The sequence below is a fragment of the Megalobrama amblycephala genome, linkage group LG9, assembly GCF_018812025.1.
Source record: "Megalobrama amblycephala isolate DHTTF-2021 linkage group LG9, ASM1881202v1, whole genome shotgun sequence".
Lineage (NCBI taxonomy): Eukaryota > Metazoa > Chordata > Actinopteri > Cypriniformes > Xenocyprididae > Megalobrama > Megalobrama amblycephala.
Window position 1 is genome coordinate 7852803 of NC_063052.1, and position 23983 is coordinate 7876785.

Consider the following 23983-nt stretch of genomic DNA (forward strand, 5'->3'; position numbering starts at 1 on the left):
GAACAAAAAATAATGGCTGATAATTGATTGTCATTAAAATAATTGTGAATAATTATTGTGATCATTGTCCATAATACATAAATCTTTCCCCCTGTCAATCAAATTAATCTTTAGTAACTGTTAACAAGGACAAAATCATCCCATCCCTTTCTCTGGTATGCTTTTCAAACACATTTTTCTATTTTCCCTTTTCTCCCTCTTACTTGAAAGCCAGCTGCTCCACTTGGTAGTATTTCTGATCTCGAAGGACCTGCAGGTCATTGTGAAGCTGTCTGACTAGAGCCTCACAGTCCTGCAGATACAACCCCAATTCATTCTCACACCGCACTGGCTGCCCATTCTCTAGCTGAGACATGTCCTGAGGAAAGACAGAAGACAGGGATTCAAAGGAGCACTAAATATTTCTGAATGATAAATATCATGCAACAAACTAAACTGGGTTATCTCAGAGGAGTTGTCAATATGTCCAAAATCCAAGTAAGCTTACTGAGATAGTATTTCAAGGCATCTAGTCTGTTTGATGTAACATTCTAAATGGTCTTTCTTGTAACATCCCTTCTTTTAAGAAGGTGGCATTGCTTGTATCCTTGATGGTAATATTAATCTTATACTATTTCTTTCAATACAGAAAGGCAGCAATAAAATTAGTTAAATCTAATTAAAAACAATATTTGTGTGCTGTGTAGCTTAGCAGCTAACATCAGTATCTAATAGGGGTTTAATGATGGTTCGGAAGTCACGGTTTGGTACGGGTTCGGTGAAGCAGGGTGGAGAATAATTATTTTTCTACTCCAATTAATTTTTTTAATATAATAATTTACACAGTTACTGTCATAACTTGTTTTCATGACAAATTTATTTAAATATATTTAATAATTCAGACATTACTAACAGGTAAAGTAAATAAAATTAATATATAAGCTATAGTGCATATATTTAGTGAACTGTTCTTCTGCGCTTTTTCCTGTTGTGGCGGTTAGCAAACAGTGTTGCATTACCGCACACCCCCTTCTGGATTGGAGTGTGGATCGCCCTGTGACTGATTGCATTTGTAGTCTGACTGCATGCACCGAACCGTGACGTCCGCACATGTACTGTTAAACCCCTAGTATCTAACTAGTGCTATTTATACAGGCAGAGCTGCTGCCTATGAGCGTTACAAATCAGTCAATTATGAGCTTACATTTCAGAAGGCAGTTGCCTATGTAGACAGTAGACTGCAAGGCAGCTTACTAGTTTTTGGAAAAGAGCTTATGAGGCAGATTCCACATAGAGATACTGCCGTACTTACAGCCTGCAAAGTGTTCTTCGCCAGTGTGAGTTTTTCCTCACAATCTAGAGTCGTGTTCTGGATCTTATTGGCCATCTGTAGGAGTGACTCCAATCTAAAAACAAAGTTACATACAAAATACACATCAACAAATACTGAACTTCTTTTTAAACCGCTACAATTCTAAACGCAGCCATCATCTTATCTAGAAGTAGACTCTCTAACCTCTCCACAGCAGGCCTCAGTGCTTTCTCTCTCTCCAACATGTCCAAGATCAGTTTTCCCCATTCCTCCTCCAGATCATTAGGGTGTAGCCCTTGAGGCAGCTTAATGCGCCCAAACTCTATCCACGCCTAAACAACATCCAAAAACATCAATCATGAAAAGAAGCTTTCCTAGTGTTTTTTGAGTGTGTGCATGTGTGTTCCCTTTATACTGTCAGTCTTCCACCTCTCCCACATGACAGCGTTGCGCTCTACATTAGCCTGAATCTGTTAATGTGCAGCTCCACTGTGTCTCATGTGAACAGTGCTGCCTGCATTTAGCTGCAGAATCAAGGTCAGCCTCAATCTCTCTCTGTCTTATTGTCATTCTCTTTTTATCTTCATCTCTTTCTCACCTCCAGAAGCTTGTAAAGGTGCTCAATGTGGCTCTTCTCTCTTTCCTTTGCAGGGATCTCAGTTTCTTTGAAGTGGACATATTCATTGTAAAGTGCCTAGGGAAGAGAAGACTTTTAGTAAGCAGCCAAGTAAGATCACATCAAACGGTGATTAGCAATTTAAGGCATCACAAGTTTGTTTCGGACATAAAGTAATTCCTTTTGCTGCCTTCAAAAACATTTCTTTTAAGCCAAATTCTAAGGCAGTACGTATCCTTCACAGAGAAAGCAATCCTAGAATGCACTGCAGAAAATCTAAAATAATCGATTTTTAAAAAAACATTGCATTCAGTGCTGAAAAGGATATTTAAAAGTTGTCAAACTGAATGGTAGTTTAGGCTGTATGCAGTAGGAAGTGAGGCAACTCACTAGACTGTTAATTATCTTTTTAGCTTTATCTTTATGAAATGCTGCTCTTTTCTTTTGATGACTCCTTCCCTCACGTTTCTTACCTTGAGTTCCACAGGATTGTGGGGGAAGCTCCTATTGGCCATGAGGGCCGTATGTTGCCTGGTCCACTGCAGCAGAGAAGAGAAGCCAGATTGGTACTCTGTCCACCGCTGGTCAACCTCCTGAACAACAGAAACCACATGTAAGAAAGCAAGGGGGAATAAAAGACAAATTACAGTGGTGTAATTTGTAGGTACAAAAGTTCAGTAGAGAAAGAAGGTGCAACTTATAGAGAGTGAGTGCACTGTGAAGTGATCATACATGAGCTGCAATGCCTTCTCCACCCTCTGGGATCTTGGGGAAAGCATCATAGATGGAAGAGACGTACGTGATGACAGATTTCTCATCTGGCGACGGCACATCGACATCTGATGTAGAAAGAGGATAAAGATATTGAGAAAGCGAATGATGATCAAAGACAAATGGAGTTCTCATATGCAGAATGGATGAAAACTAAAGAAAGATAAAACACTAATGTTACCTTCAGCATCTAGAAGTCGTGTAACCCCTAATGACTCCGCAATCTCAAAGGCCTGTTCCAGGTTATCACGATTACTTTGTTGCGCAACCACTTCCATGTCAATCAGGTCCGGCCTAAAAATCACAGTGCCATGAGATCATGAGTGTTGATGCCCTAATGTGTGTCTATCCTTTTAAACTGAGTGCTCATTATACTTAAACGTGTGTGAGAACCTGTATCTGTGCAGAAGAGCATTGAACAAGCGTCCATCGCTCCAGCTGGAAGAGAAATTGGTGCAGCGGAGACCGGGGTAGCCCTCTGTGGCCTGTTGACTCCATATTAGCAGCTTCTCTTTTGCCGTGAGGTCACCTGACTCACCGCTCACATAGATCTCAGAGATCTGATAAAGAGAAAGATCTGGTATTGTATCTGCACATCATTAAATGATTTAACTGTGTAAAGAGGAAATGATCTCATACTTCTACTAAAAAGGTCGAGCATCACTTGTCTGCAAATGTATATTTTTAGGACTAGCCTCTGTATCTCTGGCCCCAAGGCCCAAATGACCCGCAGCTAGGCCATGAACCTTTCACTTATCTTATTACTCTACTTTTACTCCCTCATCTTCTTGACAAAGGGAGTCAGTATCCGCAGTATCTGTCTGTGCCAGGCTCTAATCTGTATTCCTTTGTCATTCCTCTCGTATGCTACTCTTCGCATCCCTGCCTGCTTCTTTTCTTGCGGAGCTAGCAAGGACACTTTAAATCCTGGACTAAATGCAGACAGTTCTGAGAGAACAGACAAACTTAAGAGTAAATCACAGATCTTCAAGTCATGTAAGTCAATGCAGGCCAAGATTAGCATGGTCAAATTTGGTGACATACAGAAATAGAACAGTAACTGTCCTAGCCTGAGCCTCTTACTCTAAAAGGTGATTTAGAAGGTGAGGTCAGACAGATTTCTAACGCTAGTCCAATCAACCAGGCTCTGAGCCATAAAAATGCACCCAAACATTGCCTCTTCTTTTGGTATCACCATCAAACATATTTGCCAGACAAGACCACTTGAGTCAAATTAGTCTCAAGAAGAATCTACCAGGACAGTATAGATTAAATTGGGTTTGATGACATGCTGTACACGTCATAAATACAGTGGACAGGTCATAATGTGACATGGTGGTATTTCCATCAGAGTGCAAATGACTGAGTATGCGACCTTATTAAAGAGTAAGGACAGTCATGCTTTGTGATGAGCTGCACTCTTCAAATAGTCCAATTTGTTACCGAAGCAAGTTACCGGAAGATGAACACACACACACCATTGTGCAATTTAACACTTTAAAGTAGTGTGGGCATAAGGGATAGTGGAGGAAGGGCTACAATCAGCAAAGTAAAAGGGTATTTGAGAATGGTATGAGTAAAGAAAATCAGAAAAGCGACATATGAGAAATTAAACAAAATAAAAATAATAGCTTAGCACAAAATAACAAGACAACATAAGACAAATAACATTACAAAAAAAAAAAGAAAAAAAAGAAAAAAGAAAAAGAAAAACCAAACAAAAAAATGCTAATCAGCAAATCCACCAGATCAACAAATATTAAAAATATGTAAATGTCATGTAATTGAAAGACAGGAAAACAAAAATGAAGATAACAAACATTTCAAAAGTTTGTAGGCCTGATTAATGCATAACAAATCCATATTTTTTTCATATGTAGGGAAATATCATGACAATATGAATGCAAGCGGCACACACAGTACTGAACTCCAACGAAGACAGCTTGCTTTACAGTGAGAGATCACTGAGACTGCATTCAACCAGTTACTGTTTTATCCATATTTCTGGGCGTGTACATGCTGGCTTTAGTTTCCACACTTTTGCTGCATTTCTAAGATACTTCTGGAACATTGACAGAAATATAACCAGTTGGACATCACTGAAATGCCATGCAGAGTCATGGTTTGAACATACTTAGGATTAAGCATCGAATAAACCAAGTAAACCTGCTAACAAACCAATAAATCTTCTAGCAGACTGCTGCAACATCTGTAACGAGGCCATGAAATCCCTCTCTACCACCTGTAAGTGTGCAGGTGGAGCAAAAGGGCGAGGGAAGGCGGGCGACAGACACAAATATGCAGCAGTCTTACCCTGGTGCAGTGAGAAAAAAGATGAACAGCTGACAAAGTGTCTGTGAACATCACTAGTGATCGTGTTTTTGGCACTGCAAGACAGTTTCACTCTAAAACAGAACATAGAGCATCAGGAATGACAGGAAAGAGAGTGGGTGGTATGAGGGTAGGAAAATAATGAGGAATGGAGGGAAGGGAAGGAGGCAGACAGTGAGAGATGGTCTGGACAGTACTGATTAGGCTCTTGGGAGAGGGTCAGGAAGGATCTGCTGTGTTTTACACTGATTGGCTGAGAGTAAAAAGCCACACGATAGATAGTAGTGTAGAAATACAATGAAATGCAAAACAACCATACACCCAATCCACACCCAAGCATTGTTGGCTTTAAGCTCTTCTCTTTTATTCTACAAAAGCTGCATGAAAGAGCTTTAGGTAGACAGAGAAAAAAGAATCTAACCTGGCTGCAAGGCTGAGCTGGTTTCTCTTGTGGGGAGATGGGACTCTCAAGCACAGAAGAATCAAGCACATCAGAGGAGCTCCCCCAGTCAGTCTGGACAGCACCTCCTGTCTCGGGTGAAGTAAGAGGCACATCACTAGCATAACCTGAAGACTGAATGTCTTGTGGTGGGAGGCCAAAGCCTTCAGCTACTTGAGTAGAGTTGTCCAATAGGATCTCTTTCCCTTTTTTTTCCTGAGCTGCAGCTGTTGCTGGTTTGGCAGAGACGTTCTTTCCGGGTGGTCGTCCTTGAGTTGCAGAGACTTGTATTTTCGTAATGTCTCCAGTAACTGGAGATGCAGCTGGAGGTTCAGAATGGACCTCAAGTTCTTTGTCGCGCCAGACAGGTGACCCATAGTCTCTTGGATAGACAGTTCGGACCACACAAAGTTGCCCTCCAAACTCACGAATGTGAACAACTCCCTTCTTCTCACTTTTCAAGGGCTCACTGAACATCAGTTCTCTTGACCCATGCACGTCCCCTTCTTCCTCTACTTCCAGGTCACCACGTTTGGAGCGTAAAAGGCAGGGTCTCTCTAATACGCCCTGAATTCGCTCCCGAACCTTGCACACTCTTCCTCCTCCAGGTGTTGTGTTGCCCTGCTCTAATTCAGCATGAGACTCTTCGCTAAGTCCCTCCACCTCAAACTGGCGAAGTGCCCCCAGCCACGCTGGACTGGGATCTGGGGAAAGAATGGCCATCTTGCTGCCTCGCAACGTCGCTGTGCTTCCAAATATTGGGGCCATACCAGGAACCAGGATTACATTGGTAGGCGTTTCAGTTTCAGTATTTCTTTGGCCAGATACCAATTTGGTTGAATCAGGGGCTTTTGACATAGACTCCTCTGTAAATTCAACGCTTCCACCCTCTTTCTCTTCAAGTATGCGGCTTTTCTTGTCTTCCCCTTCGGAACCTCTTAACTTCTGTTTGGCCTTTCGTTTTCGCCTGAAGCGAAGTCTTCTTTTGGGGGACAATGGTGCAGCACCACCTGGTCCAGTTTCCCTGGGTTGTTTCACACAACCAAGGGAGCTCCCCATATTAGAGTAACAATAAATAGAAGTCAAGAGGGAAAAAAAGAGGAAGCAAGTAAAGCAAGAAACGAAGAGACGTCCACAATGAGAGCAGAGCAGTTCACAAAACAGTCAGCCTGAGGCTGTTAAGGTAATTTTAATGCTGTTAAATTAATGACTCATCTGAAGTGAAAATCAAGACAAAAAGGTATTAACCATGACAACAGGGTTTGGTACATGTTGAGATTCTCCCAGGACATGATGTCTCAACTTTAGGTGTGGACTGTAGTCGTTCCTCCTGTTGCCTGGTCTCCTCTTTTTTTTATGTAATTTAGGCAATATTGCAGTTAACCTAAAGCAAACATCACTTAGGGTCCTAGCAAGCCTCTAGGACATGATGCTGTATATAGGTTACTGTCCTTTATAAAATATTAAAATCCTACGGCAAGGCTTTTGATGTTTTTCACTCTCTCATGATGCAGAGATGATGCAGCGCTGACTGAAGAGTTGGTGCCTTTTAGCCCATTTCACAGGCTGTGTGTTAAATAGCAAGCTATTTGTCAAGGCATTTGAAGACACACTATTCCACTGTAGATATTCCTCAAGGTGAGAACCACAATAAAACTGCACTGCAGACATGGGTAGATGTACTCCTGTGAGCACACATGCACATGCTCAATATCTTTGCATTAGGATGCACTAATCATCAGCTTGCACGCAACTAAAATTGGAAAAAAAAACATGTCTGATCTTGTATTTGTGCGTGTCCAGTAAGATGCATAAACACCTGCCTTTCTGGATATCCTTTAGTATCAATTATTGATCACTGCACTCACATAGGGTAGTAAAGTGTTGAGCAGTAGTCGTGGTAGTCCTGTGGGAAACTGTTTACAATAAAGCTGTGTAACAGGTCTCATATCAGCTGCTAATGGACAAAAGTGCAGAGTCAGGCAGCTCATCTACAATTTAGCCACAACCCAACAGAGCTTAACATCTTTTGTTCCCATCATCATCCAAGCATAAACAGCATGAGTAAGGTGATGTTTGGTCTTCACACCTGTAGCTAGTGTGTTTCACCTCCCAAGCATGCAAGCTCCATTAAAACAAGTCTCCAGACATTGAAGAGAAAAAAGGGGAGGGGCTAGGTACTAAGCGTCTCGCCTCTGCTGCCACGGGAACAGGCATCCCATTCACTGACGCCAGCACAATCAAGTCAATAAAGAGGACAGTGACTACCATGAGTGAAGACCTCACCTTCAGCCAGCAAACCTCAATAACCACTTTCCCCTTGCTGACACTGCTGGTTATGGAAGTGGTTAAGCACATAGTCCAGTCTCATATATCAAGTAGACATGGCTTCAAGTCATCCCGTCTTCCTTGTTCTGCCACTAAGCAGTGTACATCCCTAGATTGGGGTGAGCGGATGAGAGAAAGAGCGAAAGCTGATAAGGTGCCGCTCCCTGATACTGATGGCTTCTCTGGCTGTGGAATCTAATTAGAACGCTGCCAGGACAGGGCTGGGCAGGATAGTTGAACCATGGATAAGGAAAAGAAGGAAATCCAGAGGAATACACCCCCAACCACGAGCTGAACTGCTAGCCTGAGAGAAGAGTGTTTGCTCCAGCGTTGAAAAAAGCGTAGCTCCATCAGTCAAGCATGGCGAAATTGATCCGATTGATACGGCGCCCTCTTTTGCACAACCTGGGTGCAAATTAAAACGTGTGGCTTACATGTGTGTGTCTGCAGGGTTCAGCGATCCCGAATCAGAAATTGAAAGCATATGTGTCGTTGTATAGGTGCTTCAAGAGGCCTGCAGGGGGGAGAGGAAGCCAGGGGCTCCAGTAATAGCAGGTTGCATGTGTCCTCTTCTCAGTTGCTGGGTAGCTCCTCTGCTCTCGCTGGTAGGCACCAGCGGAAAAAAGAGCTTCATCTCCAGTCTGCTGCAGCCTCACAGAATACACTGCTGCTGCTTTAGCTTCCTCCTCCTCCCTCTCTCCCTCCTCCTCTCTCTCTTTCTCTCCTCCTATCCACGTGCACATCCCTCCCTCCCTCTCGTGCTCGCTCGCTCTGATTCCTGGTGAGCTCAGAGCTCAGCACACACGCACACATGCACAACAATCCAATGGCCTACAATTGGTTGGCAGCATGAGAGTGCCAGAAAAGAATGAACTTGAAATTTTAATTGTTGCCCCCTAACATGCATATTATTTCACAGCTGCTATTATTACCCTTTGGTACTTGTGCAGTCTCATTAGTGAAATTTTGATTAAATTTTGCAGGCAAACAGCTGTCTTTTGGTCAATGTGGCAAATTCACATGACCAACTGGACCCGCTGCATAATCTGCATGAAGAAATCTTTCACTTTCACATGAAATTCACGATCTGGCTAATAGCGGTAAACCGTGACTTCACCTTAAGAGGCTGTAGGCATAAAGATGAAGATATCCGTCTACTATTGAAACTCCTACACAAAATAAAGACACTGTGATGGAATTTAGTCATGTGATCAGAAGCAGCATAATTGTGAAGGAAGCTGATGAATTAACAAGTAATAAATCAATCAGATCCTTGATACCATGACAATCAGCCAGCTGAGCCCACTTTTTTTAACCTAATTGTCATGCATCCAGAGTCTCCTGTACTGTAACTGAGAAAGGAGATCATTTCTGTTTACTGACAGATAGAGACTAGAACACAGCTATCAGATTGAAAGCATATGATTTCAGCACACTACAATCCTTGCCAAACAACCCTGCTGCAACCTCACCTTTTACGTGACTAACATAAATAATAGCCAATCAGATTAGGTCTTTTTGTGACAGAGACAGCTGGCACAAATGCAGCCTGGGATAATACATTGGAGCCTGATTGGTATTTTCCCACAGGATCGTGATGTTAGACAAAAATATATGAGGTCAATATAAGGATATCCAAAACAATTCCAAAAGGCTGCAGTTAGCCTAAATTACAGCGGTGCTTTTAAAACAGAAGTAATTAAGTGCCCCAGATTGAGTGCGGGGGAGGCTGGATAGTTAGTCTCTCTTGGCTGTATGAGATAAATGTACAGTAGGCATCAAAAATGGCACTTAGAGGGGTGGTTTTCCAATACTCCTCCTAATGGCTCCTAATGTGCATCTGCTGAAATGATTATTGGATGATGTTTCCCTAAATGAGTCATGCTATATTATACTTGACCAACTTGAATTGGAGTGTTCAATGACGAGGATAAATTGTTCATCACTCAAACAACATTACACAGTTCTGTAGTGGTTTTCCACTTCTTTCCAGCCTTTTATTCCTCTTTTAAATATTTTTTTTTGTTGACAGATTCTCCAAACCTTGCCATACTTAGCGTGCTCCGTTTCATGTACTAGTGTCCCAATGTCATTGTTTCTTATTTAAACGAGGTATATATATATAAAAAAAAAAATCCATCCCATTTCCCCTCTGTCTATCCCTGTGCACATGTATTCAAATGTTTTTGCAACATGTAGTTTACATGTACTTATTTGTGTGCCACTGGCCTGCTCCGTTCTGATCTAATTACAACGATTTGTCAAGATAATTGAGAGTTGTTTCAAATATCTGCTCTCTAGGTATTGTTAGAAATACAGTGAATGTAAGATATTAGATTCAAGCACTGTGAAACAGCGTGAAACAAACAGAAGCACTTCAATTTCGTAATCTATTTTTCTTTCGGTCCACCTGATTTGCCATTTCCCATCTTCATGAGGCCTCTGTCTCCTCCATTCATTTCTGCTGAATCATGCCCATTGAAAAAGCTTTGGGGTCATACTAAACACAATCTCCTTGGCAACCAGCTGCATATGTCACCTTGTGATGTCACCAATCTGTTGATAACAACAGTTCCCCCTGCTGGACAGTCATGAAAAGTACAGCTAGTGTTCAGAACACTATACTAAATGAATATTTAATATATATCTATTGTATTATCAACAGAGATTTTGTTGAATAATGCGTCATAATGGTTTCATTCATTATATTTGATAACAGCTAGTCTTTATGAAGTTGGCAAATTTGCATTGTGGCCTTTTCTCACTGCTGATGGCTGACTATGGTTATGCTCAGATTAGAATACTTCACAACTGTATACTGCACTTTTCTGTATGCATGGAATACTCACAGATGGATGTCCTATATTAGCCAAAATGTAAAGCATACAATCAGAGCATATAGAATAGTTTAATATACTGTTTTTCACAACGCATTTCCGAAGAATAAATGTAAGCAGAAACAACTGTGATTTAAATACTGTATATCTGTCTTGAGTCATCATTTGATAAGACTGTCACAAATGAGGTTTTCTAGAAAAATTAATCACATTTTTATGTGATTACTTTAGTACATTATTAGTACAGTTTACACAATTTGCAATGAGTATGCTAGTATTACATTCTGGACATGGCAACAAGCAAGGGTAAAAAAATATATACTATCATGCAACCTATATAAACTGCCTTTATAAATGGGACGTTTTGAATTCTACCATCCTGCAGAGCAGACTCCATCCAGCAGACCTTACTTTTCTAGCTTGACCCATAAGTATAGAAAATAAGGCCATTTCACAAATGTGCTCTGCAGGGTCCATTCATGTTTCTTTATCAACATGCAGGCTGGCAGTGCCTGTCTAGAACTGTCCACAACCTCTGTCCTCTCATTCTGCTGAACAGACAGACTGGCAGGGCTTTTCTTTTGAAACACCATATGAACCGGCCCCTGAGCGTATTCAGAGTCTGAGGTTAGGATTGTTCTCTACCCATCACATCATTCACCATTGCCTCTTGAGTTTCCTTATTCTTGCCATGGACAAATCCCTGTTACTCAAACCGACAGCTACGGACACGAGAGGCTGGTAAACAGCAGCTATTAGCATTAAGTAAAGTCACCTCTAACTCTGCCATGCTGTGTTGAGCACTACATAATCAAGTAGGAAGCAGATTTGACTAAAGTGAACTTACCTGGAAGTGAAGGATTATGGTCCAGATCAATCCCAGTGTCAGCTTTGGGTTCCCATCTGTGATGTCATCATTGCGTATATTCACTAATTTGACCTGCATTAAAGGCAAAAAGGCTCTCATTAGTAGAAAATATTTAAATGAGTTTAAGGTGTATGTTTTTCAATGTTAAAAAATATTTTTAAAACCACACTGATTGCCCCAAAAAGACCATAACTTAGCTTGAATCTGCTAATGCCTAGGGACTGAATGAGTGAAAAAGTAATTTCAGGGCAGCTTTGGTGTTTGTTGCCCTCTTATGCTTACAGCTGTCAGAAGCTATGTACTGTGTATTTGGAGAAGGGTGCTGGTTGGCATTTTGTCTGGCTTAGGGACCCTGTGCTGGGGTGAGATCAGGGAGGGGATTGGACAGGCTTGTATGGGGCAAGAAACATCTATCACTCCAGGTCATGTTATCTCAAAGCCATGTCTGCGACTGAAGCACACCGAGACTGAGGACAGAGACGTCCCAACCAATGTCTCAACTAAACCACCTAAATGTGCATTATATTACTTCATCTGTAAGGGTAACCAGCCTCAACACTAAAGGGGACATGTCCAACCCAATATTCAGAATAGTAGTTGATGAATATGAGACTTTAATGACCAACTCTTCAACTCTTACATTAGCCCACCCAATCGTGAATATTTAGTTTTATCCTTGAATATGTACATAAAGGACTGACAATCTGTAACGACTTAAGATTATTTCTGAGAGTGAGAAAAGAAGTGAGAACTGGGCTACTTTAACACTGTTGCCGCAGGTTGTTTTTCATGTTCGTGGGTTGAAGTGACCCCAAATAACATGATATTTAGCCCCTGGAATGCAAAGTTTACCAGGGGAACCCCGCCAAAAATGCGGATTTTACCCCCCAGGAACGCAGTTTTTACCGGGGAACCCCCCCGGTAATGCAACTGGGCTGTTTTGAGTAGCAATGGGGCAGGTTTTGTTGTAAAAACCCAGCAACCCTGGTAAGTGTAGAAACTCATACCTGTCTCTGCTTGAGGAAGTCCAAGGCAATCTGCACATTCTGGAGTCGGTGAAATCGCATGCGACCCTTTTCCCTGGGCTATATGGAGAGAGAAAGAATGCAGATGAGTGCACTAATAATCTGAGCAAATCAGAGGTCTGTGTGAAAACAGGACTGTTTCATTAGCACAAGCCTGAAAGCAGCAAAAGCAGCACACTGCAAAGAGACACAAGACCCTCTTACACTTTCAGTAATTAATAATCTTGCCTCAGAGTTACAGGGAATAGTTAGCATACTGTCACCATTAGCAAACCATTCAACCAGCAAAGCTAAACTTATTATTGCATCACACACTCTGTCTTGTTCACTAACATCTCTCTACTAGTGGGTGACCAATAGCAATATCTAGAGTGCAGGGCAGTAAATGGCCGATATACAGTAATACCAATATACAATACCGTTCACTAAGGATTCATTTATTTAAACAAATACACCAAATCTATTAACAAGGCCAAATGGCTAATTCTATTAATTAGCCAAGTCAGCATGGCCAATAATCTCAAAATGGCCAAATATTAGGGGTGTGACGAGACAGTTAGCTCAGGAGACAAGATGAGACACGAGACTGAGTTCATGAGACAAGATGTTTACACAGTATTTTTAAGAAATTCTAAATGACTAAATAGGCTACATGACCTGAAAAATAGTCTGCAGGTGCATTTGAAATGTTTGAACTAATCATCTTGTGATGAATGTCATTGCAGTTCTACTTTCTGAGTATGAACGATCATATGCAGTAAAAGACAGCACTGTAAAAGGTTTTGCCACAAACTCAACTTCTCTCCTGTACGATTTCATGAGTCTCTTCAGACCCTCGAACTGTACATGATTTATGAGCTTCTACAACTTTTGACATCCTAAATGAACTCCTTTCCACAAATTGATTATAGAAATAAAAACAGTATAAATAAAAATGAATAACAGTTTTCTCTTAGCCTTAAGTGCAAACAATAAGTGCAACCATAATTAAATATTCAAAGTGCAAACAGAGATCAAATGTTTCTTCAAGCATGATACAGAGCTAAGAGATGATTACAACTAGGCACAGGGAGCCGCTTTCAACATGCGGGGTATTGAAATCATGTTTGAATGCGGGCTCGCATTTTATTTTCACTATTTTGCGATCACGTGTACTCTGTGAATAGGGAGCGGCGGTGCTAAGAAGGCATTCTGTAAGATCAGACATTTGTTCAACGCTTTAGGCTCTGTTGTGCAAGGAATCCTCTGCCATGGTCTTGTCAGTCATCTTGTCACTTGATCAGTGAACTCTGATTCTTGCTGCACTATGTACAGTGCTGCAGCTTGTGTTGGATAAGCTGGATGGGTTTGAAGCGACCGTTATCCAACTGAATTGAATTAAAAAGCAAAACAACAATGAGTCGTAATGTAAACGTAGCGGCGGCATATTCTATCCTAATTTCACCCTCACACTCTGTCATGGCAATATTACAAGACAGCTTTTCACCTCGACGAGAAATCTTGTCACATTTTAATCTCGCGAGATCTCGTGGCACGAGATCTCATCACACCCCTACCAAATATCATCCGATTAATTGGCCTGGCCAATATATCGGTCTATCACTACTCTCTACTGAGGTCACGTAGCAGACTCGCACACCCTTACATGCAAAGCATGCTCACTATCACCCACAAATACAGCAGCGTGTACAGCAAACCTGCAAACAGGTGAGCAGGAAAACCCCACAATAGGGCAAACGTGGCCAAGTCATTTGATTGAATGTGATGGAGTGTTGGCAGCACTGAAGTGAAGTGAATATAAAGTGTGTATACAAGGCAAGGTCTCTCAAACACCTAAATGTACTAAATTAAGCGATTATCATGAATTATGCGAGGTATCATGAATTATGCATCGGCATATTAGACATTCCCCTTTGCATAATCATGAAATTGACCTGCCCTTTGAATCCACGCCATGCAGTGTACAGAGATGACTGTGTGCGACTGTGTGCATTTCATTTGGGGTGGGAGGGGGGGGTCACACATACTCCCTGAGCTCCATCCTCCTCATCCTCCCCACCCATCAGGATGAGTGGGGGTGCGCGTGACACAGATGTTCTCCGCAGAGTCGACACGCCCTTGTGCTGATGACATCATAGAGAGGGTCACAGAGAAAGGATGAAGACAGAAACAGTGTTGAAGGGCTGATATATGTGCGAAACAACAGTTGTAAAAAATTAAATCAAGATGGAGGAAGGGAGTGAAGCAAAACAAATAAAAATTGCAACTCAAAAATATACATAAAAAACAACAACAATAAAATGGGATGAGAGAAAACAATGGCGACAGAGAGAGCGAGAGAGAGAGAGATTGCAGAGGGCATGTGGTGTGTCAGCAGTCTGTCTCTGTTAATCCACCCGTCAGTCAGTCTGCCCCAGTGCATCATGGTCCGAAGCCATCAGAGTGGACAAGATTGAGTGCAGAAATAATGTACTAATGCAGATGTCATTTCAACACACTGCAGTGCATGTCAAACTCAGCTATTTCTGCAAGACCTGTATCTACATTCAGCGACATCAGCAACAAGCCATGACACTGCCTAACTCCCAGGTCAACTCATGTGACATGATCCCCAGGTAACATGTGGCTCTGGATTGCATCATTGAAAATAAAGCAGATCTCTGCCACATGAATTACCCAGGAGAACTGCATTAAGCATTGGAACCAAACTTGCGTATAATCTCTGTGAGTGTTAAGGTAATGGTAGTTGCTTTCTTACCAATGTGACACCAGACAGCACCTCAAGCAGAGAAATAAGGTTATGCCCATCCCTTAGATCCTCATACAGGTCTGTGATATGTTTTCGCACCTGGAGAGAGAGAAACAGAATTAGAAAGAGATGGTTAAGTTCTTTATAGCTTTAAGAAGCCTGTGTAAATCGTGTGTATTATGAGCAAGTGTGCAACAGTTTCAATAGAGTGTGTGCTATAACTGCCATGTTCTGTTACAGACTTTAAACATTAAATTGTATTTAAAAGACTATTAGCAATCTAAATTTTGGTAGGTTGCAACACACAGAGAGTTGAATATAATAGTTTCACAGCTAGACAACTGCAATGCACTAACTGGAACCAGCAGAGGGCACCAGACTCATTGAGATGGGCCAGTAAACAAGCAACAAGAAAAACATGGAGGATCTTGAAGTTTTGTAAATCAGTGCACGCACACACAAACACAGACACATGCGTGTGTTTGGATTCAGAGATCCTAAGCTGTATACAGCAGATCCAACACAGCTGCCTCCCCACAGGGCCACAGAGGAACCATCTGCTGAGTATAAAAGAACATCCTGACAACTCTATCGCCCTATCCTCTCCATTTCTTCACTTTATAATTTATATTAACGGTTCTTTTCAACTTTTTATTGACCAAATCAGCATATTAGAATGATTTCTAAAAGATCATGTGACATTGAAGACTGGAGTAATGACTGCTAAAAGTTTTGGCAACACAAAAATAAATGATAAAATCTATTTAAACAGCTATTTTAAAATGTAATAATAATTCACAATATTACTGTTTTTACTGCATTTGGATTAAATAAATGCAGCCTTGGTGGTCATAAAAGACATAAAAAAATTAAAGCCGCCAAGTTTCTGATTGTATTGTATTGTATTGTATTGTATTATATTATGTTTCCATTACAAATTAGCATAATAATTTGAGTAAAATGCTGAAATAATAAATTAACATGAATTTGAGAATTTCTTAGTATTTGTAGCTAAAATCATGCTCTACAGTATGATTTGAGAAGAACCAAAGAACATCTTGTGCTTCAATTGAAACAAAAACATCCGACAGCCTGTATAAAAAAAAGAGATCACAGGATCAATGTCACAAAGAACGTTTTGGTTGCATTTATGTTCCCACACTCCCTGAGAGCAATGTAGTAATTTCTTTCCACTTCTGTGTCTCTTAGGTCACTTCAGTGTTTATCACAGGTGTATTATCATGGGATGCCCCGTTTCCATGGACAGAGAATAACAAACTATACTTGGGCACTGTAGTAATACCCATGTGATGGGGTATTAAATAATAAAAGATGTCACACTCAAATGTGTTTTAGTTTGCAGTCATTCCTGAGGACAGGTACGTTGTGCAACCTCTCTCAAACCTGTTCCACATTTCTGCAATGAGCTCATTGTTTATGTTAGAAGTTTGTAAAGAGAAAACACACTGACGTGACACAAACTACACATGCCGCTTTGTCAGTCAGTGTTTGCCTGAGGATAACAGCATACCTGTTCACCTGCCAGAGATGGAGAGAGATATGTAAACACAAACGCTAACAGGTATCATCGCCTATTTAGTATCTGCTAATGAGACTCATGTCAAACTATGTGAGCTATGGTACAACAGTCAAAAAAAAACAACATTTGAATAATTGCTGATTTCCGGAAATAATAATCAAAAGATAATCCTAGACTGTCAATGTTGAAACGGCATATCAGTGGACACACAATCTGTGTTTTGTAATAACGTGGGTAAAAAAAAAAGACAGTCTGTCATCTCTGATAAAGAAGAACCAAAAGAGTCACAGAGTTCTAGGACGGGTTTTCAAACTGGGGTCCAGGAACCCCCAGGGGGCGCAAAGGAGTCCATGGAATTAAGTGATTAAATAAATAAAAGAAATTTGTTTATTTATATAAATACATAATAAATAATTATATCACTATAGTGAGTAGGAAAAAATTTAATATATAAATATTTTTCACATAATATTTTACACAATATTTTCACTGTATAAATTGGGTTTTTAAACACATAAATTATTTAGCTGCCTTTAAAAATTTTAGGATGGAATTCCCTTGCATGAGGATGATCATATTTGGGGGTCCGTGGCATCTTAAAATTGGAAAACCCCTGGTCTAGTATATACTGTATAACTTGCTACTTCTAGCGTCTAACGTTACAGCAGCACTGTGTAAACGTATCTCATAAAGTCTGACCTACATTGCAGTAAGACTAGCAGAGTTATGAGGTCACTATCTCTAGCCACATAACTCTGGCCCTTCTGTGGTTGGTCATCTGCCCTGCCCTTGAAATACCCAGCATTCTTTGCTCTCATGATCTGTAGTCAGTAGGGCAGGAGATACAGAGGATTAACAGACACACAAATATAGTTCTAGAGCATGACAACATACCAAATGTCTTTTCAGAGTCACATGGATACTGTGGAGGTACTGTTGTTATTGGTCAATTTATAACACACTCATTTACTTCCAAGATTCACTTTACTCCAAATGTCCAAATACTGAAGAGATTAGTCTGAGTCTTGTGTGTAAGTGTGAATGCGTGTTCAGCAGGACCGGAGCCCAGTGGGCAGCAGGCCTTATCGCGCAGTGCAGCAGAAAAGACAAAAATAGCCTGGTGTGCTGGACTGTACCTTTATGAGATGTTTGTTGACCCATTTTGTGAAAGTTTTCTTCTGCACCCTGTCTCGTTCATCTGTGAAAAGAGAGATGGAGGAGGAGACAGCAGAAAAGAGAGGAAGAGGTGAAGAGAGGGGAGGAAGAGAGATTGGGTTAATTATGTAACACAACAGGAAGACTACAGCATCGTGCTCTGTATTATTTACAAGCGTCCCTCTGGTCTTGCTTTAAATAGCCTGAATTCGTCAAACATAGAAAAGACTGTAACTGTAAAATGCCAAATAATGTATTTAAATGATTATTACATGAAAATATAAAATAAATATATTTTACTTGTGGTCACAATTCAATAGAAAGCCATTTTGTATATACAATACCGTTCACAAAGTTTGGGGTAATTACAGTAAAGCAAAGACACGTTGTTCCTTTGAAGTTTGAACTTTTTATTTAGGAAATAGTCCTTTAAAAAATGTATAAGTTTCAACAAAAATATTAATCGGCTTTTTAACTGTTTTTTGCATTATTATTAATAATAATAATAAGAATAAGAATAAGAATAAGAATAAGAAGAAGAAGAAGAAGAAGAAGAAGAAGAAGAAGAAGAAGAAGAAGAAATGTTTCTTGAGTACCAAATCTGCATATGTGACCCTGGACCACAAAACCAGTCATAAGGGGCATTTTTTTAAAATTGAGATTTATTTATGAAATCTGAATAAATAAGCTTTCCATTGATGTATGGTTTGTTACGATAGGACAATATTTCGCTGATGTACAAACTATTTAAAAAAAAAAAAAAAAAAAAAAAAAAAAAAAATCAAAATATTGAGAAAATTGCCTTTAAACTTGCCAAATGAAGTCCTTAGCAACGCATATTACTTACAAAAATGAATTTGATATATTTACAGTAGGACATTTACAAAATATCTTCATGGAACATGATCTTTACTTAATATCCTAATGATTTTGGCATAAAAGAAAAATCGATAATTTTGACCCATACAATGTATTGTTGGCTATTGCTACAAATACTGTATATCTGTGCGACTTATGACTGGTTTGATGGTCCAGGGTCACATATTAGAATTATTTCTGAAGGACCATGTGACACTGAAGACTGCTGAATATTCAGCTTTGCCATCACAGGAATATTTAACAATATTACTGTATTTACTGTATTACTGTATTTTTACTGTATCTTTTTTCTTTTTTTTTTAAATCAAATAAGTTCAGCCTTGGTAAGCATAAAAGACTTTTTTCAAACACATTTAGAAATATTACCAACTCCAATCTTTTCAACAGTAGTATGTGTGTATTTTTCTTATGTAATGTCAGTTCCAGGCTATTTTCATTGCAAGAATGGACTAGTTTAAAATACAATGACAAATAAATACAAACAATATAATATACAAACACTATACAACAACGATAAGCTATTTCAATTTGATATTTCACAGAAATGTTTCTTTTTTCTGGCGAGACATTTTTAAAACACCCTTGAAATATATATATTTTTTTATAAAACCTTATTAAATCCACAATATAAAACAAATTATCGACAGGCAAAACAGGTTAGAGCAGTACATCAGTAGCTACATTAGCAGAGGTTTGGTAAAATTGGAAACTAGGCTGAAAGTTTAAAAAAAGACCAGTTAATAGGTTCATTAATGTTGTCACCTGACCTACATTCTCCACAACTTACTATAGCATGTAGGAGGCTGACAAAGTCACACATGAATAGAGGCTCAGAAAACCATGATAAGAGAACGTTCAGGCTGATAGAGCCTTGGTAATGCATCATATCCTAGAACTGCACAAATATAATGTATTGAATGTCATCTAATTCAGTACATGTTTTTGGGATAACAGTCCTAATCTGACACCTAATGCATGGTCTTAATACAATGCAAAAAAGGAATTATGGGCAGAAAGTTTTGAATTGCAACATAAACTTCAGGCCTCTGAGGCATTTTGTTTCGTATTCTGAACATGCCAGACTAGTGATGCAGCAAAGCACAGAATAGAAATTGATCACACAGTCCTGCTGTTCTATGAGTTCATTACACGCCTTCTTTATCTGCCTCTTTCTATTGGCCTCTCTAACTGTGAGGCAACAGTTGATGTGGTTGCTATGGATACATGCCAATACTAAGCAACCACGTGCAGCAGACGGCCCACTTCCTCTGATAAGCACACACAACACATCCTACTCTCAAATACACAATATACATGCACATATACATTACAACCAAACCTCAAGCCTTTATAATTAAATGGACAATTCCAAAAATGTCTGATTAGATAAGTCACATCTGAAGCTGCAAAATGTAGATGTGTGTGTAAAATGATGCTTTTATCCAAAAGCAAGTATGTTAAATGCTTTATATTGCTGTACTCGTTCAGCAAGTGCTATACCATGCTATTGCTAACATGTTATCAAATTAGCAAGTTAGCATTTTCTGAATTAGCTTGTTATAGCTAGCTAATTTTACACTAATAAAATGTACATTACACATATACATTACAACCAAACCTCAAGCCTTTATTATTAAATGAACAATTCCAAAAATGTCTGATTAGATAAGTCACATCTGAAGCTGCAAAATGTAGATGTCACACACGTTACCACAGATTCTGAATAATAATTCGCTGAATAAACTATAAGAATAATATAGATATGAGTGTGCAATATTTTTCTTATCATTTGATGCTTTTATCCCAAAGTGACTGCATTCAAAATATACATTTTATCACTTCATATATACCCTAAATATATACAATGTAAACTCTAACGCTCAAAAAAATTAGTTGGTTTGAGTAGGACAAATTAAATTAAACAAATTAGTTCAGTCAAATGAACTTTTATGAGTATTTAGCACTTTCTTTCTTTCAAGGTCACAAAACTGATATATTTTAAGTAAACTGAACAGTTTCATTGTTTTGAGTTTTATGAACTTATTTCTTTTAATTTAGATGAACTTAAGTTTAACTGAAACTGGGCTGGGATTTCTATTTCCCAGCATGTTTTGGCATGACACTCTAAAGGGAAAGTAAACGTTAAAATTAAGTGTTATATAATGTTTTATGTGCAAGATTAATGTTAAGTGGGAGATTTCGTAGTGATTAATGTTTTGTTATGCTAATTTACAGGAGTTTCTGTTAATGTGGGTTTTTGGAGAGTTACTATCATGGTGACGCAAGTGGTGCATGTGGCTTGCTTTGAGAGCAAGTATGTTAAATGCTTTATATTGCTGTACTCGTTCAGCAAGTGCTATACCATGCTATTGCTAACATGTTATCAAATTAGCAAGTTAGCATTTTCTGAATTAGCTTGTTATAATTTTACACTTATTAAATTGTTTACATTGGGGTGTATATAATTCAAAAAAGCCATTAAAAAGTCATATACACAAAGTGCATAACCAATGTTTCCTTCCTAAATTACTGTACAAAATGATTGACTAACAAAAAATGTCCTCTACTACCATGGGAATCTGTGTGGGAATTCAATCTGACTTTTGAACAGAAGTTAATACCTTAATGAGTACAAGAAACACACCTTTTTTTGGCTTCTCACATAACTCACACACCCACTTTTCTAACAAATTCAAGCACACACACATACACGCTATTGCAAAAGTAGTAGGAAATATGTGTCAAGGTTCTTCTTAAAGAGACTTACTCCCTTTTTCCACATGTCTGTGACAGTCACACAGAGGCACATACTCTTGTTTCTCAGAACAGTGAGTCACTGTGTGTGGCTTTACACGCCCTGCACTGGGCGAACATGGTACAGAACTCACACCGTCATGTTCGCGCTCATCCACGTGGGCTTATACACCGATACAGCATCACGACAACAGTGGACAGACACATCAGCAAAGAACACATCCGCTGACACGCAAATCACAGTGCCCATGTGACTAGGTGACGACATCCGCACAGGAACACAAATAGAAACTGACCTGTACAGCACATGAGAGCCTGCAGATGGGCATTGAGGCTCCGTTCGGTGCAAAATTCAGGCCACATTCTGTTGGTGACTTATTCCTTTTGGCTTTCAGAATGATCTACCTTCTCCTTCGTCTTCGTCTTCCTGACATGTCTCTGAGTGTGGTGTTTCACACCTTTAATCCAAACACACTCTGGTTGGAATCAGAAATCTCTCCTTCAGAGTTGAAAATCAAGTCCACAGTTGAGTGAAAATGCATAGATATTTTCACTTCCTCCTTCTTTTCTATCTACGGCTCGCACATTCTACCTCCTCGCTCGCCGGTCTTCCCGTTTGCTGCCATATCAAAGCTCAGCTCAAGCAAGCAGTTTGGCTCACACGTGCATGTCAAACTCGACAAGAGCTCCGCCTTCACTACTAATAAGGGCTGAAGCTCCCCTCCTCCCTCAAACCTTGGCCACTCTTGCTCTCTCCGAGGTGAGAGCTGTCGTAAACACAGTAAAGACTGTTGTCCTTCTCCACCTCTCAATTTTAAGCACTCAAAATCCGTAGTTACTCAGTTTCCTGCAGTTGAATGAAGAATATTTGTGCTGCCATCTTTCTTCAAGAGTCTCTGTGCATGTGAGCAAGCTAGCAAGTTAATTCAAAGGTCCAGATCATAAAGAGTCTTATGATGCAGGTTGACAAGGTCCAATCGAGCAATAAACAAGTGAATGACGAGCTGTTACGTCATCATCATTCCCTTGGAAGAGCTCTGCAAATATATAATGGAGCTAAGAAGAAACGACTGAAAGTGAAAGTGAAAATGAAAAGGAATGTGGGGGAAAAGAGGGAGATAGACAAAAGGTATCCTGGGGACTTTTTCAAGGATGAATTCAATTAATGGACAAGTCTAGGGCTGCATGATAATTGTTAAACTAATAATCATGATTATTTTGCTCAAAAAACATAATTGTGATTATTAATCACAATTGCATTCACACTTTCACATAAGCACAAATTAAGAAAATGTCCACTCATACGTTTATTTGATCTTATCTCTCTACATTATGAAAACTGGTAAAACCTTAAGAGGAGTAAAATTTGTAATATTAATTATAATAATTCCAAACTTTGTTAATGTTTTTCTGTTAAAACAACAAAAAAAGACTTTGTATTGCATCACAGTTGCATAAGTGCCTTCAGCAACCACAGCTGCAAACAATAGAGTCAAGATTCATGTTTGGATATACTGCAAATATCGCAGGCGATTATGCTTCAAAAATCGTGATCACAATTATACTATGATTAATCATGCAGCCCTACTAGTTATGTAGTTCAATCTCCACTTGTCATGGTCATTTGATCACAAACTGCAGAAACAGGGTCCTTTTGCTGCGATCAGAAACGTGAGTCAGCAAAACAGGCAGTGAAGTAACTACCGCGATGCTTGCATGATCTCATAAAGCAGTGACCGAACACGGAGCCACAGCCAATGTGCAGGCAGACGTGTTCTGACATCTGATCTCACAGTGTCCCAGTTAAACAGCTCTTTAAATCCCTGCAATGATGCTGAATGCAAAGTAGGAAAGGTTCTGATCATCCTTAGAGAGCGGAATGCACCCCTGGTCCGTCACAAATGTTCACTCACAATGCAATTACAAGACAGCAGGGGCTCTTCTCTCATTCCTCCTTCCTGAAAGTATAGGTAGGTAATTTCCATTAGTGGTCCCTTCACTTATACCATCTGAAGCAAATTCTGAATTCAATCCTTTCTTCCATTTCCTTGTTTTTCTTTTTTTTTTTTTTTTTTTTGAGTCACCGTTGTTCGACAGCTCTCTCCTCCTGCGGCCCTCTGAACTATAAATACCAGGCAGAGCTTACACTCCTAATGCCACACAGTGCTTATCCCTCCTCTTTCGCTCTCTCTCCCACCCTTTCTTTCTTCGTGGTTATCACGTCTAATCTCTCATCAGGTCCAGTTGGACAGAGCTCCCTCCTGCGTGTATTCTCTTCTTTCTGTTTTGCTGCTTTCTGAGCCCAGGCTTTCTTCTCTTTCATTCATTTTCATTTTTAGATTTGCGTTACTCACTCCCTCTCCTTCTCTATGGTGGCGCTCGGAGGCTGGCACAGCTCGT

At 39.8% G+C, this 23983-nt stretch overlaps 2 protein-coding genes across 32 annotated transcripts in view; both read right to left on the bottom strand.

The window, feature by feature from the left end:
- Positions 1-23983, bottom strand: part of macf1a (microtubule actin crosslinking factor 1a) — a 194465-nt gene that overhangs the window by 91117 nt on the left and 79365 nt on the right. For 21 of the 31 annotated variants that reach the window (XM_048201459.1, XM_048201458.1, XM_048201463.1 and 18 more), the window contains 13 exons: positions 17932-17993; positions 15265-15354; positions 14534-14629; positions 12489-12566; positions 11461-11553; positions 3072-3238; positions 2860-2972; positions 2640-2746; positions 2381-2500; positions 1890-1985; positions 1496-1623; positions 1292-1385; positions 204-358 (listed from right to left, as the gene is read on the bottom strand). In XM_048201459.1, the coding sequence (XP_048057416.1) occupies positions 204-358; positions 1292-1385; positions 1496-1623; positions 1890-1985; positions 2381-2500; positions 2640-2746; positions 2860-2972; positions 3072-3238; positions 11461-11553; positions 12489-12566; positions 14534-14629; positions 15265-15354; positions 17932-17993 (1399 nt within the window). Of the gene's footprint in view, positions 1-203; positions 359-1291; positions 1386-1495; positions 1624-1889; positions 1986-2380; positions 2501-2639; positions 2747-2859; positions 2973-3071; positions 3239-11460; positions 11554-12488; positions 12567-14533; positions 14630-15264; positions 15355-17931; positions 17994-21879; positions 23136-23983 lie in introns of those variants that run through there. The other 10 variants (XM_048201467.1, XM_048201465.1, XM_048201470.1 and 7 more) reach the window with 2 other exon arrangements.
- On the bottom strand, positions 3245-11453 carry LOC125274920. The gene has a single exon (XM_048201471.1). The coding sequence runs from the start codon at positions 6505-6507 to the stop codon at positions 5104-5106; it is 1404 nt and encodes a 467-aa protein (XP_048057428.1). The 5' UTR covers positions 6508-11453; the 3' UTR covers positions 3245-5103.